This window comes from Heterocephalus glaber, unplaced genomic scaffold (assembly GCF_053883595.1).
Source record: "Heterocephalus glaber isolate CG9 unplaced genomic scaffold, H.glaber_assembly_v1.0 deba00001600, whole genome shotgun sequence".
NCBI lineage: Eukaryota > Metazoa > Chordata > Mammalia > Rodentia > Bathyergidae > Heterocephalus > Heterocephalus glaber.
In genome coordinates this window covers 22,120,526-22,140,942 of record NW_028258372.1, presented here as the reverse complement: position 1 = coordinate 22,140,942, position 20,417 = coordinate 22,120,526, and the positions used below count along the sequence as shown (strand labels likewise).

The window sequence follows — 20,417 nt, the reverse complement described above, 5'->3', positions numbered from 1 at the left end:
TCCATTGTTTTCTTTTTCTATTTGCACATCCAAGAACTTAATTACAAGATGATGAAATGTAGGTGTTAAACTCAGGGAAGGGGGCACTGTCTCTGCAGCATTACTGATGGTGTGAAGACTTGTGTCTCCCAGTAGTTAACAAAATGTGTGACATAAAGGAAGTACGAAGTCAAATTAGTGGAAGCAAAACATCAGCAAACAGGACTTCTAACTTTTGCTCCACAATTAAGCTGTATTACCTAAGTACTCATTAATAGATCATGACACAGGAAATACATACGATTAGGGAGGTTAGCACTGCTTATGCTAAATGGACACAATTTTTTTTTTTTGGTACTGGGGATCGAACTTGGGACCTTGTGCTTGCGAGGCAGGCACTGGAACCACTGAGCTAAATCCCTGGCCCGTGGACACAATTTTAACCACATAGCTTCTATATAAAATACAACACGTGATGTAGCTAAACACATAGAAAGCCAAGGCATATGGAGCGACCCCAAAAACCATACAATAGGGAATTAAATGCAGATAAAAATACACCTCCTTTCCTGTACTTTCATTAGTAGTCTAAAAAATTATTTGTTGTAGAGCTCCACCTAGTTATAATTTTAAATAATTTAAAAATAATTTTAGTACAGTAAATGCTTACTTTTTTGAATGAATACAGATAATTCCAGCAGTTACAAATTTTCAGCACTTTAGTATGTGTTTCTAAATAGGAAACGAAGAATCACTTGTGCAGAAAGGCACTGTGTAGACAAATTATGAAGAGATATCTCCATGTTACCCTAATTATTCCGTGACTGCTCCATCCATGGCTTCTCCCACATGGGGTAAAGAACTTGAAACACAAGGCACTGCCTTTCTAAGCTGCTTTGAAATTTTATGCAGCTGCTAGGCAAAAGGAACCCAGTGAGCATGTGCTGATTGATAACCCGATCAGACAGAAATGTGAGCTAATCTATATGGAGTTGATCCAAGTTTACGGGAACTTTCCTAGGGAGCAGGGAGAGCTGTCAGGGTATCATTGTGGTTAAAGGTAGAAACAAACAGCCAACTCCATTTGTTATTACAAACATTACCCACCTTGAAAATTACTCAGTTAAATATTATTTTTTCTTTCTGTTCTTAAGTCTAAGATAATTTTTGCTTATGATTAGACCTGACAGATTTTAGAGTACTGAGGATAAATGGTCTTTACTGCTATCCATGAAACCATGTGAATTATCCCATGTACTTGTTTTCTGGAACCATTTAGTTTGTTCTTAGAAATAGCTTTCAGCAGCATAAACAAAACATAGGTCCTTTCTTATTTGTTAATGATGAAATTGATATTTGGATATATCAACTAAAAAAAGAAAAGCTTAAAAGCCTTTTTGAAGGTGAAAACTGATCCTACATGATTGTGTGTGGGGGGGGGGTGTGGGGGATTGAATGAAGGAGCTCTTCCACTGAGCTACATCTCCAGTCTTTTTTATTTTATTTTGAGGCAGGGTCTCACTAAGGTTCCCAGGCTGGCCTCAAGCTTACCATCCTCCTGAGTTTCTGGGATTATAAGTGTGTGCCACATTCTTGGCTCTAGATTATTTTAATAAGGGAGGGGTGGGACCAAGGGATCAAATCTAAAGATACCCTGAAACCATATCTATTCAACAAAATGAAAGTTTCTGGAATGGAATGTTACTTTTTAGAACTTAAAAGATTTAGAAGATCAAACTTTTTTTTTTTTTTTTTTTGGGTGCCGGGGATTGAACTCGTATCCTTGTGCTTGCACAGCAGGCGGCGAAACCAGTGAGCTAAATCCCCGGCCCAAGAAGATCAAATATTTTGAATGAGGTATTAGAGCAAAAGTGTGTGATCTGTCATGCCCTTTAACTGATTTGTATCTATGGACCTTCACCTTGTCACTGAATGCATGCTGCCATGCAGGTAACATCTACCTGGATTATAACAGCTAGACTGAAACCTGTAGCCCTGTTCAGGGTGGTTTGGCCAAGTACAGGAGGTGCTACCCCACTCCCCAACCTTGCAGCCACACAACTGAGGAGGAGGGTTTGATTATGTCTCTGAGGCAGGCAGAGGGTTGGGTGAGAGAACCAGCTCTGAAATATATTAACATGCTTCTCACTCTAGCACTGGTAGGCTCACTTTGGGATAGGCAAACTCACTGTGGTACAGTTTATTCCCAATATGGACAATGCCTTTATCAAGGTGATCCCCATTAAAATCAGATTACTCCTCAAAGGCTGGAAAGGTACCTCTATTTAGCAAAAGGGTTCTCATACAGTACACAAGTAGCATTGTAAACAAGAGTGCTTAGGCAAAGATTAGCAGAATTAAAAACACAAACTGTTTTCAAAAGGCCCTTAAACACACGAAAGATCATCATGTACATAAGACAACTGGAACACTAATTAAAAGTAATTTCTATCTATTTATTAAAACAGGCAATTTAAGAGCTGCCATTAAACACTAATTAATCCATGATAAAATGATCATTTAAGGTAAAAGTGAAGAATTAATTTCATAGGGGCATCTTTGTCAGGGACTGACACCTTTCAGAGGTGATGAGCCAGGGATTGTGTCTATTACACTAGGGGATTCTGGAAAGCCTGCTCCTGAGAGACTCGTGACATGCTTTCCTGGAGTGTTTGGGGTCAGTGGCTGCAAGGAGACTGGACCTCCCCTAAGCCTTTCCTTCATTTTATTCTTTTTCCTTAAATTCTTTCATTGGTACATGCCTTTCCTTTATCTGCAGAAAAGACACCTAACAGTGATTCTTTCAGTTCATTAGATTTTCTACGAAAAGGGTAAGAGTTACTATAATATTTGAAGTGCAAAAGGTATCAATTTCCTTAAAAAGATTTTGATGTGCTTTCGCTCCTAAACCAGTATAATTTTGCTATCAGAGTTTACATGTATCATCTGATTCATTCTGTTAGGATAATGTAAGGTTTTGGATTTCTAGGTTTAAAAGAGCTTACAATGTCCTTTCTCTGGTTCCTAGAAGCTGTAAACCTGAATTACTTTCTAAATAATCTAATATCCACTAAGCACTAATGTGAAAAACATAGTGCTATATTATCTCACAAGGCAAAACAAGCATATCCTTTTTTCTTTTTTGCCTCTTCAAGTAGGAAGAAAATGTGACTAATCATGATTGTTTAAGGAATGTCTGCCCTATAGCAGCCACCTTATATGGCTTCTTGCTAGCCCTTTAAATAACCCGGCATTTTTCTTTACTGCCTACAATAGCAAGTACATGTTGAGGACACTTCATCTACATTTTATAGAGAAGGAAACTCAAACTCAGAAAACACTTAGCTAACTTAATTTTCATGTTCAGAGGGATAGGTATTGGCACATTCTGGACTCTTACCTGATCAGCATGACTCAGGCCCTGCCTCTCTCTTCTACTCCACCATTCTGCCTACAGAGCCAGAATTGCCAACTTGGCAGTGAGTGAGCTTTTGGCTCTTGTCAGTATAGTCCAAAGCATTTGGCATGTATTAACTGACTTAACACTGTCAATAATTCCACGAGAAAGTATTGCTATTACTACCAACATCATTTCAGAGGAAGACGTGGAGAGCTGAAGTACCTGGCCTAAAGGATCTGTGCCCAGATGCCCAGCACCCAGTGGGGACAGCTTTCCTCCCCTCCCCAGGAGTAGTGTTAGCAGTCAATGGACCCTGTGTGTGGGGGTGCTGAAGAATGGTAGGTTAGCCTCCAAATGTCTTCCTAGAGATTTCTAGATGCTTTTGTTCATGACATAATGGTTTATGTACTTTTTTTTAACTTGGAAATTCCTGCTGCATAAAATGGACATTTAAAAAACAGCCCTAGCAACTACTCTAGGAAATAAACAAAAGAATGCACTATTTGTCACCTTGCCAAGATCAAATGTTCTGAAAGCCTTGCCAGTGAAATTAGCCGCCATTATTCACACAAATGGGGGCCACAGAAATCATAAGAGCAGTTTATTGAAGGAATACTAAAGATGTTAGATTTCATGGCTACACGGTAAAGGCATCTCACTAGGGAGCGTTGGGACAGAGGTGAGAGGGAGTTGGTGGGAGTGGAAAACAGACAGCTAAGGTGATTTCTACTTTAAGGCTGCTCATGAATCAATGGGAAGTGGGAAGGAGGAAGAGGCAGGAAATGGGCTGGAATAACCCAGCACTTGGAAATTTGGCCATCGACATTATAGCCAGAAGCCCTTTCTCATCATTTGGAATGCCAAACAGATAAAACAGGATATATAGGAGACAGTGTATACAGACATGTCTGAATTGATATAAACAACAAGGGTTTATTTCAGTGGAGCCTTTTGAGGCTGCATGCATTACAGCTGCATGCTAGTAATGTGCCACCAGAATCCCCCACTTCCTTTCTGAACAGCCGCACCCAATCACAATGATTTAATCTAGAATGCACCACCAGCTACAGTCTGGTAGTATTGTCAAGCTATTGGTAGTAGTATATGAAGTTAAAACAAAATCACATTTAAAAAGTTAATCTAAGGGGCTCTGGGTATAATCAAAGAGCATCAAAATCCATCTAAATACTTTCTAAATGAAAAAATTAAAGCTTGAAGGGTATGTTTTAAATTGCGCTTCTCAGGCTAACCCAACATTCTAAGAACAATAATGATTAATTCATGACCCCCACATTGATATTCTGGAGAGTCAGGAGGCCAACACACAGACACTGAATTCCAATCTGATAGTGCAAAAATGGGAGGAGAGAGTAGCTCACATGCATGCAAACAAATCAGGATGATTCCCAAGTCAATGTAATGTTTGCCAATGGGGAAAAGCTATATATTGTTTGCAGTAAGATAAAAAATGCTAGAAAAAGAGCTGGCCATTTCAGGAACAGAGTGGGAGGGGAAATGACTTAAAGGTTAGTAAGTCTTGTGATGCTTGGGCTGCTTTTATCACAGAGTGACTCAGTTGAACAAAAAATAGAAATGGATTCTCTATGCCAAGACAGTCTCCCATTCATCTTTTTCCCTTTTACAATTATAGCCACCTTCTTAACAATAGGATCGTGTTTTTAAGAAGTGAATATGGTGAATGTTTTTCCCCTGGCCAGTGGCACTGCGCCCAGTCACTCTGCAGGTATCATCCTTCCACTATTGGTAAGTCTCCCTCAACACACTCAACTGTTCCAAATGAAACACAATAGCTTTAAGAAGTTCTGGTTAGAATCTGTCAGGAGCAATGCTACATAATTTTAGGGAAAAATCATTTGATTAGGCCTAGTCCTTCTGCCTACAGCCCAGCTATGGCATTCCAGACATAATTACATTTTGGCCTCGGGTCACAACTGAGACCTCAGTGATCCCGTGATGCTGTGACGCTCCAGGGCAAGATTACACCTGAGGGAGACACCCCGGGAGGAACCAAATCTTCATCTGCATAGTTCCTCGTTGTTCTTAGATTTCCACTGCACCCTAGTCTACGTTACACCTTGTTTATCCCAATGTAAAGTACTGAACTCTTGTATTTCACTTGTTACACTTTGTTTCTCCCGATGTACTGAATAAAAGGTGCGGTAAGCTGGGGGCTTTTGTCTTTGCTGCCCAGAGCAGCACTGATCAGGCCCAAAGCTCAGCTTCTTCTCAGTCTCATTTTCCTACCTTTCCTGTAATTTGCCTTGTGCTGCCTGGCTCGAAGGAGACTAGGACTTAACTGCAGAGGTTCTGGTAACGTCCCCTTTCCCTGTTCCCTACAAGAATCATTATGTGACTACAATCCTGAAAAAATGATGAGCAGTGGTCACAACAGTCATGGTGGAAGATTCCTCCCTTCTTGTTTGGTTTTCAAATAACCAAGAGGCAGTCCCTCTACTCCCTTCCTTTGCACTGACCTGGCTTCTGGTAGAGGCCCCAGGCTCTTCTCCTCTGCCCAGATCCACGAGATACCAGCCTTCTGGAACAAAAGGCCTCCTTTCTCAGAAGAGGCTCAAGATCGTCCTTTGCTCTGGTAGCAAATACAGTGTTTTTGGATCTGCTATTAACATGCAGGACTGTACCAGAGTGAGTCAGCAGTCACTTCAGGGGCACTGCTACTGATCGACCCACAGCTTCATCCAACACTTGCTGCTTCAGTTCATTTGGCCAAGAAACCAAAGAAAGCCCATGTGAGGACCGTGAAGCTGTGAATGCCTCTGTGTGTCTGTGTATTTGCCCGCTGGTGTTCCATAGGGCCGAGAAAGAGGAGACAGCAATTACTGATTATGGTACCTTTTCTTACAGATTAGGGTACAGTTGGGAACAAAGGAGGGAGGAAGCAGGCTAGCTTTATATCTCCCTAGCAGGAGTCCTCATTTGGGGTCACAGTGAATTCACCTCAGGGGGCCATTGTGTCCAGATGGCCTGGAGGGCCAGTGGGCTGGTCTGCACCCTGTTAATTTGCATGAAACACCATCTTGTGCCAGGGAGATTATTTTTCCTGCCAGAGGCTTGTTCAGCTAAATCGGAAGAATGCATCCTGTAAGAGGAGAAACCTTGGTACTCAGAATTTCTGATTTAGTCAAGCCTTATGCCAGGATATCTGTGTTTACTAATGAATTAGGAGTAACACCAAAAAGTGAGGTTTCACCAAAAGAAAATAATTTAGAAACACAAGAAGGCTGCTCTGGCCCTGGAGTCTGGAATAGGAAGGTAACAGGTGTTTGTACATATGTGTGTGCGCACGCGTGCATGTATTCCCACATCATGGCACAGTTCCTCAGAATAGGAGGGTTTCTTCATAACAAAAGCAGCAGCATCTGGCTGTGGATACACATCAGTGCCCTTGCCTTCACCTGGCAGACACCAGCAAAAGCTCATGGGAGCCTCTGCCAGGCACCTAAGTCTTCTTAGGTATCAGAGGTCCAGTTACAGATCCCACAGAGTCAGAGCAGGGTGGGTGAGGGGTGGGGCAAATGGCGGTCCACCTGGTAGTGCTGGGATACTTTCAAAGTCAGCCATCAGATGAGGACCTTAAAATAAGGGAGGGGTATGATCCCACATAGCAAAGGCAGAGACATTCATTTGTTTATTCATTCATTTGAATTAATTAAAATGAGGGCTAGTGTGATGGTGCTGTCATTATTGGATTAAGAAATGCCTGGCAGTAGGAAAACACACTTTTGAGTGTGTCTGGGAGGGACATGGAGGCAGGACCTTGGGCATAATATGTGGTCCCTGGCCCCTTCCTCTTTGCCACTGTTTCCCTGTTCTGCTTCCTGGCTGCCAGTTTTGATTTCCCCATCTTGGAGCCACTATGGACTGAATCCTCTGAAACCATAACAAAAACAACCGCTTTTTCCTTTATACTACATGGTAAATAGTAAAATAAGAAGCTTAAAACTTTATTTTTCAGAATCTTCTAACCATCAAATTAAAAGAATCTTATTGCATCAATAAGAGCTATAATTTGTATTTTACTTAATTTTATTTTATAAATAATGATATGAAGATGAGCCATACATTAAAGTTTACAAACCTTTGTCATATAGTTTCTTGAATTGGTATTTGTCATATTCATTGAGTATTTGAATGAATGAGATACGATAGCCCACTTAACAGGTGGGTTCTAAGCCATCACTTATTAATGACTTCTAAGCCTGTTTCCATAAATCAGGAGAAAGCCATAAACATAATTCTGTAAAGAGAAGGTAGGAGAGTTCATTTCAAATGTATAGCACAGAGCCAGGCAGACAGTAAATGGGCAGAGACTTTCGGTGACTGTGAATTGAATGAATAAATGAAAGTGTTCAGTAAACACTGAGCTGGGTCACCCAAGATAGTTTGATGGTTTGCTTCCTCTTTGAGGACCACTTTAACTTGCCCACTCTCCCAAACCAGTGTGTGTGTGTGTGTGTGTGTGTGTGTGTGTTTGTGTTGAGGTCTGTGGTTCATTCACTTCCTAAAAGCATGTGATTTACCTGGGACCAGCTGGTCCCCTCTTTCCCTGAGGCTCTGCAGACCAAGGTACCCAGGAGGTGTTAGCAGGCATTTGGGAAATAGTCCCGATGCAAGGCCCAGCCAAGAGTAAGGGCCTTGGTTTGGCTGCAGTGACCTGCAGTGGTCAGAAGGGGTAGGAGACAGCAGAGGGGTAGTGATGAGGGTCACAGAGAGGAGGCAGCAGGTATCTCTTTCCACTCACATGTATACTTTCGAGCACCACATTTCTGATGTCCTAGGTCAACATTTGAGATTGTTATTGATGTCAGACAATAACAGTTTCCTGGAGGAGAGTATATATTCATTTTGATTGTTCACCTCATAAATGATAAGAGATATATTCATTTAATCCATTCAACTTTAAAATCAACTTTAGGTATGAGTTAAAATTTTAAATACCTTAAACTCTGTGAAAATAAAATACACAAACATACCTGGCTTTATTCTTTTGACTTTGTATGTGGGAGAGAACATTCCTTTGTGCGCATATGTGCTTGTGTGTGTGTTGGTCCTGGGGAAAGGAACAGAGCTTCCTTACAATTTCATAGATATCCTCCTTGTATTTCTCAGAAACTATGTTCCCAGAAGCAAACTCAAGAACTCGCCTTAGGCACACATTTGCAGTTTGCAGAGAGAGAGAGAGAGAGAGAGAGAGAGAGAGAGAGATAGGGCTTCAAGTTTGTATATATCTTTAATTGGCAAAAAAGTAATATCATGGACCTAAATTTAAATAAGCAAAGAAAATACATAAAGACAAAAAAAGGAAGTTGAATAATTCAGACCCTTATATAAAGAAAACAATGATATTCCAGTGCAAATTCCTTAGCTTGGCTCACAAGCCTATGCTCAACCAGCCCTATGGACTTGTTCTAAGAGATCCTGCCATGCTCTAACCACTCTTGCCCTCTTTTCCTTCTCTAGGTTCTGTTCTTGGAATAGCCTAGGTTCTCCCGACTTTGGTGACTCTTTAGTATCCACTCTTCTCTGCCTGGCAAGCTCTGGATGCTCTTCCTCATCGTCCCTCATCTGTCCTTCATGTTTCACCTCAGGCCTTCCCTAATCCTCCATCAGCCAGTCATGGGCACTGGTTGGGCAGACTATTCTAAATAAGAGCTTCTAGTCAAGGCACAGGGATGGGTGTTGGAGTGAGGAAGCTGTTCTACAGGCCAACTCCTGTGCCCTGGAGCTGGGCTGCATTCAAACAGAAACAAAGAATCTCCTGTGTAAATTAGAAAATGGCTCTGTCCCTGTGCCCAACTCTGTGCCCATAGGTCTGCATATACCTGGAGGGTGCCTTAAATCTGCCCACCCAGAGAGTGGGCTTTTTAAATTTCCACAAAGCACTGTAAAACCAGGTCTCTGTGTCACACATACAACTGGTCTTTTCATTCACAACACTTAAAGGAGTGTGTAAGGAGTGGGTAGTCAACTCATGTGTATGCTTATGTGAGTGGTATCAACTTTCTCTTTAGATGGTAAGATCCATAAGGGCAAGGACCATGGCTTTCTGCTCACAATGACCTCTCCAGTCCCTAAAACAGTGTCTGGTAAATGCATATTCAAGGGATGAATAAATAAAATGGAAACATTACAATGAAAGAACTTGAGCTGGGTGGAGTCATCTAGCAGATTTCCTCTTACTTAACTGATCGCATGAGGATGTGACAGATACCAAAAGATAAAACTTCACCCATTTATAACTCAAAGGAGAATTTTCATCGAAGCATTTCTCCCTAGGGCTGGAAAGAAACATGCTACTTCCAGAGAAAACTGGAGTTAGGCGGGCAGTGCCTTGGGGGTTGCTTGGGTGAAGGGAGTTTGAGACAGGAGAACAAGCTGGGAGGGACCTTGGTGAGACAAACCTCAAGTGATTCATGAGGTTCCAGATATGCCAGGCAGCTTGGAACTTGCAACACTTGTTGAAACAAAACTCCTTGCCTCTTCGTAGGTTGAGGACCCTGAGGCAGAAAGTGTCTAAGTGTCACTCAGTCTGCAAACTGAACACAGGAAAACTTCCTGTAAGTGAAAGGCCAAGGCCAGTGTAGGAACCCTTACAACCTGAATAATGTCCTTAGCCCAGGACCTGGAAAGGAACGACCTGTGTGGTGTAGGACCAAAGTGCTTGGAACAGGAAGGGTGACAAGGGCATTACTACAGACTGAGGGACTCCAGTTCTGAATTTCTAAAAATTCCTCTCCAGGGAAAGGGAGGGAAAAGAAAAGAAGGAAGGCAATAACCAGTAACTTTTTCATTCTAGGAAAAAGAATGCTATACCACATTATATTCATATCTATTTTAAAACCTGTATAAAGTATATTACACTAAACGTCATTTCCTATCTCATTCTTTACTTACTATGTGTACCTATGGGTCTTATTCTTTCTTAACAGCTGCAACATATTCCACACTATGATGCACACAGGTGCATATTTAACGCACAGGTGACTGTTGAGCTTGATGATACTGCTCAGGTGTTTATTTGTGCCAGGCAGCCTCCAAGGTGGCCCCAGAGATTCCACCATCAATATTCTACTCCTATGGTGCCCTTCCCCTAGAGACCAAGAGTCTATGGCAGAAATGCTGCTATGTCACTTCCAAGATTAGGTCATAAAAGACTGCAGCTTCCCTCTCAGGGATTCTCTCTCTCACTGGCTCTGTTTCTCTGGGTTCACAGGCTTTGAGGGACACCAGGAGCCCTGACATGAAGATTCTCAACCTGCCTGTAAATGGTCCCTCATGGGGAAGGGCTGAGACCTCCCAGGCAGCCCATGAGTGAGCTCAGGAGTGAATTCTCCAGTCCCAGTTGTGCTTTGAGATGACAGCAGCTTCGACGGCTTGACAGCAACTCCTGAAAAACTCCGAGCCCAAACCAACAGCTAAACTGCCTCTGATTCCTGTACTTAGAGACAGTGTGACATAAGGAGTATTTGCTGTTTTAAGCTGCTGAGCTTTGTGGTCATTTTTAATGAAGTAATACATAACTAACATACCATATATAATGAAGTCCTAGAAGTAAACTAACAAGATCAAAGGCATATGCAGTACAATTTTGAAAAATATTGCCAAATTGTCTACCAAAGTGGTAGCATCAACACAGCAGTAGGATTCTTCTTTCCCTAAATCCTTACCAGCACCAGAATTATAAAACTTAAAGAATTTTACTAAACTAATGAATGAAAAATGGAATCTCATTGTCTTGATTTGTTTCTTTAATTTTGAAAGTATTTTTGAACACGTACCACACATCATCAGGAATGCAAAGGGAAAGGTATGTGGTAGGCTTCCAAATGATTTATTACAAAATGAGCCACCATGTCACAACCTTCACGCTACGGCCTTATAATTTAAAATTTCCACTAAACAATTAATTTGAAAAAATAATAATCATTGAAGTTGAATCTGAAATAAAAGCATCTCATTTTGATTACTTTCTCAGCTAGGCACAGAACATTAAGTGATAATAAAAGGCATCACTGTGAACTTCAAACTACGAGTCTCAAATCAGAAATGATCTCAATCCAAACATTAATTTTCTTTAATGTTGTTGAAGCAGTTTAAAAACATAAACAGCATGAATGGCTATGATCCAACAAGAACAAAATGTATTTCCAAAACTGCAGAATATAAATGAAATATCACAATAGTCTCAAATCAAATATGAACTCGACTGAGTGTTTATTTGTCCTAAATTCCTGGTGAAACTAAATGGTTTGGGGGGGAAAAAAGAAAAGTAAAAACCCCAAACCAAAACTCCTTTTGTCTTTTATAAAAAGTTATAAAGAGAATTAGAACTCAGTGATACTGCATTTGAGAGGCAAAAATAATGCTCATCACTAGAGAAACGCATCTGAAACACATCCCCCTCTAGCAACCAAATACCACATTAATAAAGACAAATGTATGCTTTAGTGTTTAAAAAGATAAACATTGTTCTTGATGACATTTCACTAAACTATCAAGCATATGTTTCTACTGACAGAAGTCATAAAATATTTTATTAAAATAAACTGACTTCTTGTAAAGATATGGACATATCATATCAGGGAAATTGTAGAAAGCATTTTATAAACATCCAGGGCCATAAAAAAAAATAAAACATCCAGGGCCAAAATCCGAGACAAATTGGTTGTGAATGATATCAAATCATCACTTTAATTTCATAAATGAACAAATTAGAAGGTCTTGTATGGCTATTAAATTAATTTATTCCTCACTTAGTACATGATGAATAAGTAACAATATAATTTAATTACCACTGTTACTTTCCCAGGGTACACTGATCTGGGGAAGGAAAATTGTCGAGCTGGCTCCTACAGTAATGCCAGGTGCTCAGTTCTCTGAGGCTCAGGTGAGAGAACATTTTACTACTTGCATGTACAAAGCATTCATCCCTGATCAAGGTCAAACAGGGCTTCAGATAAGGCTATGGGTCCAACTCTTTCCATTCTTCTGGAGGATGCTCTGGTCTTGGACGGCAGCAGACCTGGTAAGCAGACCTAAGAGCGAGGAGCTCTGTGCCCATAAACATGAACTTTACTCTTTTGCCCACTGGAACGTGCACTTCACTCTTAAGCAAACACAGAGATGATCGTAGCAATGTTGTCAATAGTACTTGCTCCACATACTGTGCACTGCATTCCAAAGACATTTTTTAATAACTGATCCATGTACAAGCTCTGTTATTGTCACTAACTCTGTTACTTTTCCAAGTAGGGAGGACAAAGGATTCTTCTACAAGGAAGTTTGTCATCTACAAAGAAGTAGTAGCTCCAAATTCCTACATATTCTGATGGATGATATATCATGTGTAACTTCAGACAATAAAAATTAATAATATATTTTGCTAAAATATGCATTCCTTCCACTGAATCATTATTGATCCTGTAGTTTGCCATCTTCAGAGTGAATACTACTGTGAACTGCAATTGGGTCATCCCAGATATAGAAGCCACACCTTCTAGGTTTAATTCCAGCTCCACCTTTTACTGGTTACGTGACCCCAGGCAAGTTACCTAAGTGCTTATGAAAGCAGGGACACTAAAAGCACCTTCTTCCTAAGTGACTATTTTTATTAAATAAGTTAAGACATGTAAAGTGCTTAGACCTGTGACTATCACATAGTGTTTGGATTTATATGAATCTCCCTGTTCTATACACCTCAATATCCCCACATCTTTAGGTGAGATTCTGCGGATGGGGTGTGCTTTCTGTTCTATCAGATAGGCAGCTGTACATGGCTAATCTGATGAGCTTCCCAACAAGTTGTGACAATAATGTGCTGACAAGCTAAACATGACTGCAACCTATAGGAAGAAGGAATTTGCCGAGGGCAAAAACAAGAGCATAGTTCAGACAATTAATTACTCATTCTCATCCCTCTTTTCCCAGAGAAGTCATCCTTAGCAAATGCAAGAATTCTGCACTTATGAAACTGTAAAAGGATAGTGGCCAAGCGGACACACCACCCCACTAGATGCCACATTAAATGCCATCATCATTTTCCTACTCAGGGTCAGATGATTCTAATGGATCAACTCTGCACATCAGCCCACGGTGCAGCTGATTTTTGGCCTACGAAATGATACGCTTGGCACATCTTTCCCAAAAAGCCAACCAAGATGAACTTCCCATTTGGGCTGCCAGGTCTGTTCTGCAAAAGAAGAAAGCCAGGGCACAACTTTTAAAGATTTAACTGGAGAGAATTATAAACATTTTACACTTTTTGGGCTCTTGACTTTGTCAGAGAACCATGATGAGATTGCTAAGTAAATATGTAATAGTCAAGATATTTTCTCTGTGTCATTTCTGCCAGGATTGGAGCACAAGATTTATATCCTTAATCTGTCATGTAAAGACATCCAGACAATCTACTTGTACACTAACCCGGGAAACTAAAGAAGAGGTGAGGTCATGATTCTGTCTGTTGGGAAAGAGAAGAACAGGCTGGCAGGCACTAGATCGCTAAGTCAAGACTGGTTCTTCTAAAGATGATAGGAACCTTAATAGGGTAGAATGATGCTCAAAGTGAATGTTTCTAAGCCATTCACTTAAAAAAACACAAATGTTGGGATTTCCTGAGAGGGGAAAAAAATCATACACTGGATATGGTAGGAAAGAAGTGTAATTTATATTTTGTCCTCACTCTGCCTCCACACCTGAGCAACATCAGCAAAGAACACAAGTACTTCCAGACCCTGTCCTCCTCTAAAAGGCAGGAGGACATGATGCAGACAGGCTGAGGCTTAGGCCAGACAGACAGCTTCAAGTCCTAATTCCTTCACTTCTACACTATGTGGACTTCAGAAAATTTCTCGGTTTCTCTATCCCTCAGTTTTTGCCTATAAAACATGACTGTTACATAGGCGAATTGATTTTTTAAAGTTATTTAACAATTTACAAATATACCTGGATAATTTTTCCCAATAGTTAAAAACAATAAACACTTGGAGAAAAATCCTGTATGATGACATTTCCATCATCTGTGGCAATATCAGTTATAGGTCACAGATCAGAAAATTATCAATTAGCCTACAAATTGTAGGGCATCAGAACTACACATGGAATTTTTTTCCCCAAAACTAGTTTGGAAACTTCTATAGCCCCAGAGAGTGAAATCTGCCAGACTCAATGTGATATACCATAAATCTGTTAATTTCTTCTAAAATCTTGGTACATTCTATAGCTTAAAAATTATATTAAGGAGCTGAGAGGATAGCTCAGTGGCAGAGTGGTAAGTATGTTATAATGACAGCTTAGGGATATGCATTTACTTAGAATATCATCATTAACTAGTGTAAAAAGACAAAAAATTGCACTAATAGTCTGAGCACCAGTTATTAGTATTTGGATAAAAGTGTTTAGAAGTAACAAATAGTTATATCAATACACACAAGCTTTCTTTGGCACTTATTAAGAAAGTTGGGTATTTATTTAATGGCTTCACTGTAATAAATAGAGTAGTAACTGACCACCTATCACTCAATCACCCATCAGTAGGGTAATTTTGTTTGTTTGTATTAGCAAGGGTTATATTGTAGTAACAAACATCCCTAAAACTCAATGTCTTAAAACAACAAAGGTTTGTTTCTCATTCATGTTACATATTAATCACAGGTCAGCAGGAGGCTGCCCCATGTCATATCTTCACTTAGGGATGCAGACTGAAAGAGACCAATTCTCCGGGACTCTGCAGGTCACCAGAGTAGGAAGAATTTTGCAGTGGCTCTTCAGATGTGACACATATCATCTTCACTCTCATTCCGTTTGGAACAGCAAGCTCCATCAGGAGTAAAGAAGTGCCCATGGACCCCGAAGGAGATTTAGAATGCTAGTGAGCATCCCAGTGACTTCACTGCATAAAGCAGCTCTCTGGATTCTTTCACTATAATTTGAGGTTAAAACACATAGTGTGAACAGTCCTGGATATGATGGATTCAATCATGAATTTTCTATCAAATACTGAAGAAATAACTCACATCAATCTTTCTTTTTTCCAAAAAATTGAAAAAGGTGGGGCATTTCCTATTCATTTCATAAGGTCAGCATTTCCCTGATAACAAAACCAGACAAAGACACTACACACAAAAAAACTTGTCCCTTATTTTTTAAAATTTGTATTAGTACATTATACCTACAATGGAATCATATTCAGCCTTAAAAGAGGAAGGAAATACTGACGTATGCTACAACATGGAGTAACCATGAAGAAATTATGTTAAGTGAAATAAGCCTGTCTCAAAAAGACAAATACTATATATGGTTCCACTTACATGAAGTACTTAAAAGTAGTCAAGATTATAGAGACAAAAAGTAGAATGGTGGTTGCCACAGGCTGATGGGAAAGGGAAATGAAGAGTTACTGTTTAATGAGTGTAGTTTCAATTCTACAAAATAAAAAGAGTTCTGGAAGTTGATATTGGTGATAGTTGTACACTGTGAATATATTTAATATTTCTGAATTGTATGGTTAAAAATCAGTAAGATTGTTACCTTTTATGTTATGTGCATTTTACCATAATTAAAAAACAAAAGTAAGCGCCATATAGCTGTATCTAATTCAAACATCAGACGTGACATATGGCTGCCTTTATCACACTTCCTTCTTATGTATCCATACCCTGAGCTCTGCAAGGGAGAGAATTAATAGTTTGTATTCAACAGACATTGCAAAACTTGGACGTGAAAATAGTAAAAGGAAATTAAAGTCCCAGTTGAATTGTTTCCTGTTGAATTATGAGGCAAGTATGGGAAGGAACAAATGGGGTTCTTCTGTTTTCCCTTTTTAAGGGAAAGTAATCCATTTTTTTCCCACCCAAAGAATGCTCTCCATCAAGGTACTCCTTGAGTTTGTTTTCAATGTCACCCTCACTAGGCTTTCCTCCATCTACCTCCTTTGCCACTGCTACCTTAAAATACAGGTATCTGCAGAAGATGAAGGGATGTCTGAACTTTTTTCACTGACTGATATGTCAGTGGACATGGACATGGAACTTGGATTATTATTATTACCAGTTATTTTTAAAACTGGAAATGACCTCAGATATTATAACCTCACTCTACCAACCCCCTTCAGTCTCCATGAGTCTGAGTATTATGGACTGAGGACAAGTACAATTATAGCAAAGAAAGAGGTGCACATCAGAGGAATAGACAGAGAGACACCAAATACCAAAGAAATGCTCACCACGCACCCACCAGGCAGGGCCTCCCGTGGAGCTGGCTGGCTTCCACTCCCACTGAAACCCACTCACACAACTCTCTAGCTTCCCTTGCTTTTAGCTACCTGCATTTATCACCAATTTTAGAGGCAACCTCACTAAGAAGTATATATACATACCCATGAGCTCCAGACTATGGTTGTGACCATAATGATTGTTTAAGTTGTTTTTTTAGGAATTTGAAGGCAGGATCGTCTAGCTCAAACCACCAAGCTTGCCTTGGGGCTGTAAAAGTATGTGGTGGGTGACTTTCTGAGGCCCAAAACACCACCCTCTGGTTATGCCAACACCAACATTTTCTGAGCATGGATTCTGTAAACAGCCGTGAGGCTTAATTATCACATGCAGACCAGTGATCACTTCATTCCTCCTTACTTTAAGGACTTTCTCCGTGCCTCAGATCACCTGCTTATTTAATCCACAAATACCCCTAAAGTCTAGCCCCAGGAAAAGGGATTTGAGGCTTGTCTCCCATTTTCTCAGTGGGTACTGCCTTGCTCAAACTTTCTCAACCCCAAGCACCAGTGTTCAGTGTTTGCTGCACACTGGGTACACAAATCTGATTTTAGGATTCGGTGACTACGTTTTCCCAGAGGGAGTTTTTGTGGGGAATTCTGCTGACACATGTAATTTGACAGGGCATAAACAGATCTGATCAATTCTTATTTGAGTAAGGATTATGATCAACTTAATTTTACTTTTTTGCATAAAAGAGCCAATAAGGTAATAAGGGAATAATCATGCTGAAAAGTGTGTGTGTGTGTGTGTGTGTGTGTGTGTGTGTGCGTGTGTGTTTTGAGACAAGACCTCACTATACAGTTTGGGCCGGCCTTGAACTCACTATGTAGCTCAGGCTGGCCTCAAACTCATGGCAATCCTCCTGCCTCAGCCTCTTGAGTGCTGGGATTAAATGCATGGGCTACCACACCAAGCCAGAACATTTATATTTTAGACTGGTTATGAAGCATTAATTCCTTAGCATACAACCTGGCTAAGTCTTGCATCTACAGAAAGTATATAGCCAAAGACTGCTTTGTTTAGCTTTATGTTAAAGATTATATTCATTCATTTATTCATTGATTCATTGATTCATCCCACAAATATTTATTTAATGCTATGACCTGCTAAGGCAATAGGCTAGGCACTGGGAAAATAGCCTTAACAAGTAGACCTGGCCTAGAACAAATAGGAACAAAAGATGAGTTCAATCCCCAGCCTACTAGTGAGAAACACAGAGACCTGGGAAGGGGTGAGGGGTTTTCACTGTTGCATGACCCCTTTGTTTTACAGATAAAGACACAGAGCCTCAAAAGTGACCCAGACCACACAGAGAGACCATGGCAGGGCTTTGTTTTCTTGATTCTGGTCTGACCATAGGTATTTTTATTCTATAATAAAAACTCTCACCTGGAAGTTTAGTAATAGTTCTCTCTACCTTTGATCCACATCTACATAATCCTAGAAGTGCCTTTATTTTCTCACCACTTTGAATTTAATGATGCTAGTAATAGCAATCATTTATTAGTGACCTACCACACGCTGGGCAGGTTTTTAGGTGCTTCCTATAGCTAATCTTCATGACAATATTGTAAGATAGGTATTATTTTACTATCTCACAGTTGAAAATATTGAGGTTCAGAAATATTTTTTGAGTTGCCCAAGGTCCTACAGGCAGTTAAGAGAGGATCAGGACCCATAGCTGTCACCCTCTGACTCCAAACTTCGCTACTGTGCCATGCTGACTCTAGATTTTTATTATTATCAAATGCTAACCTTTACTTTTCTGAGGAAAATGAGGTGAGAAGGGAGAATGCTTTCTAAATTTAAAAAAAAAAAAACTCTACTTAAAATTGTCTGAAAGTTAAATTGGACAATCAAATATAAATAGGCACAAAGAGAATGAGAATTGAGATTGGCCCGGGGATTTAGCTCAGTGGTTTCACCACCTGCTGCGCAAGCGCAAGGACCCGAGTTTGATCCCCAGTACCAAAAAAAAAAAAAAAAAAAAGAATTGAGATAATTTAGAAGAAAATTTTTATTTTTAAACCACCATAGTAATGACACAAGATTTTAATTTAGAAGAAAATTTTTATTTTTAAACCACCATAGTAATGACACAAGATTTTAACAATGATCCCCCAATCTGTTGTAGGAGGTAAACACTGGTGGTAGCCACATGGATGGGACAAGATGAAAACACACCCTTTTAAATAGTCTGGAATTCAATTATACCTGCAGGAAGTTCACAGCTGATTCCCGAAAGGGAGGGCAGTGGACAAAAAAGATCACCTCTGACTGACATGCTCTTGGCCTCCCAAATTGGTGGAAATGGAACCTGATGGTGGTTTCTATATAGCAGACACTCCACAAACTGGAAAGGAAGTGCAAGAAAATTTTTTTTAAAATGACCCTAATGAGAAAGTTATGTAGCACTAAAGAAAGATGAAAAACTTGGAATATCTCAGAAGTAATTATAATTCCCCTGAAATAAACCTTGCACATCATGTGAAAAATATTCGGGAAACAGGTGTTACTCATTCTGAGGGAGACAGAAATATTCCCATTAAGAAATAAGAACAGAACAGGATGCACTCATTCAGTGACAGAAAAGAAATAAGGTCATCATTGTATACAGTCAACATAGAAAACAACATTGCAGAACAGTGGATTAGTGAATGAGAAATAGATACAAGAAACATGGGAGGTTGAAAGAGCAGGCAGACATAGAAAATAAGGCGTGGAGTTGTCTTGCAAGCAACAGAATCTATAAAAGATGAAGAACAGGGAAAGACAGCCAGTTTCCTAAAACTGAATGATAAAGCCAAGCCAAAACAAAACAAACAAATAAAATTGTGTACTATGTTATATTCATAAGCAGAAAAACATGAAGGCAAACAAAAACATTCTTAATATAAAACCAGATTGCTACAAAAATCAAAGAATTGTGTCTTTGGGGACAATAGTCTGCACGGACAGAAAAGAAGAGGGAATTTCTCAGTGAGGGATACTGGTGTTGAACAGGGTCTGGATGTCCATGGAATGGATTTTCCACTTGGCAATGGGTAAGCATGATCATCAATTCAGGGAAAGATAGTTGCTGATTAAAAAGAGCCATAAGACAAAAAAAAAAAAAAGTGACTACTGATTATTATAGATCTAATAGCTAATGAGATTACTGAAATGAAAGGGACAGGACAGAAATATAAATGGAACTTTAAAAGAAAGAAAAAAGATAACTTTAAGACCCTTAGGGTAAATTAATGAAGTATGGACAAGGGAGAGAGTAAAAAGTTAGAAGACAAAGAATTACTTAAAGTAGAGTTTTGTTTGTTTGGGTTTTTTTGTTTTGTTTTGTTTGTCCAAAGAGGTAGCTATGGTGATTAGCATTATCTTGTCCTTGTCTTCTTTATTGTCATCATTGTCCTCATCAGAGTGATCCCGGATACAGCATTTATGTGGCAGGCATCATTCTCCAGTGTTTTAATTCCCTAAATAAATCTATGTGCTGGGTACTAATATAGTTTTCACATACAGATGAGGAAAACAAAGTCCAATGTGATAAAGTGGCTTACCAAAAACCTAGAACTAAATTAGCAGGTTTATATTCCCACTTTTAACTGCTTCTCTCTCTTTGCATCTAATTATGAACAGAAGTCACCCATAGGATGACTTTTAAAAATCATTGTTTTTAAAAAACTTTATTTTTAAATTTTAGTTAGTTGTGGTAGGAATCAAACCAGGGC

General features: G+C 39.7%; 1 protein-coding gene across 3 annotated transcripts in view; it reads right to left on the bottom strand.

Annotated features, from left to right (window-relative positions):
- CUNH1orf21 (chromosome unknown C1orf21 homolog) overlaps positions 1–20,417 on the bottom strand; it is a 246,604-nt gene that overhangs the window by 57,033 nt on the left and 169,154 nt on the right. The window contains exon 4 of one of the 3 annotated variants that reach the window (XM_021242933.2): positions 5,874–19,045. The exons of the other annotated variants lie outside the window; for them this stretch is intronic. Within the exon in view, the coding sequence (XP_021098592.1) occupies positions 18,881–19,045 (165 nt within the window). The 3' untranslated portion in view covers positions 5,874–18,880. Of the gene's footprint in view, positions 1–5,873; positions 19,046–20,417 lie in introns of those variants that run through there. 3 annotated transcript variants of the gene reach the window in all.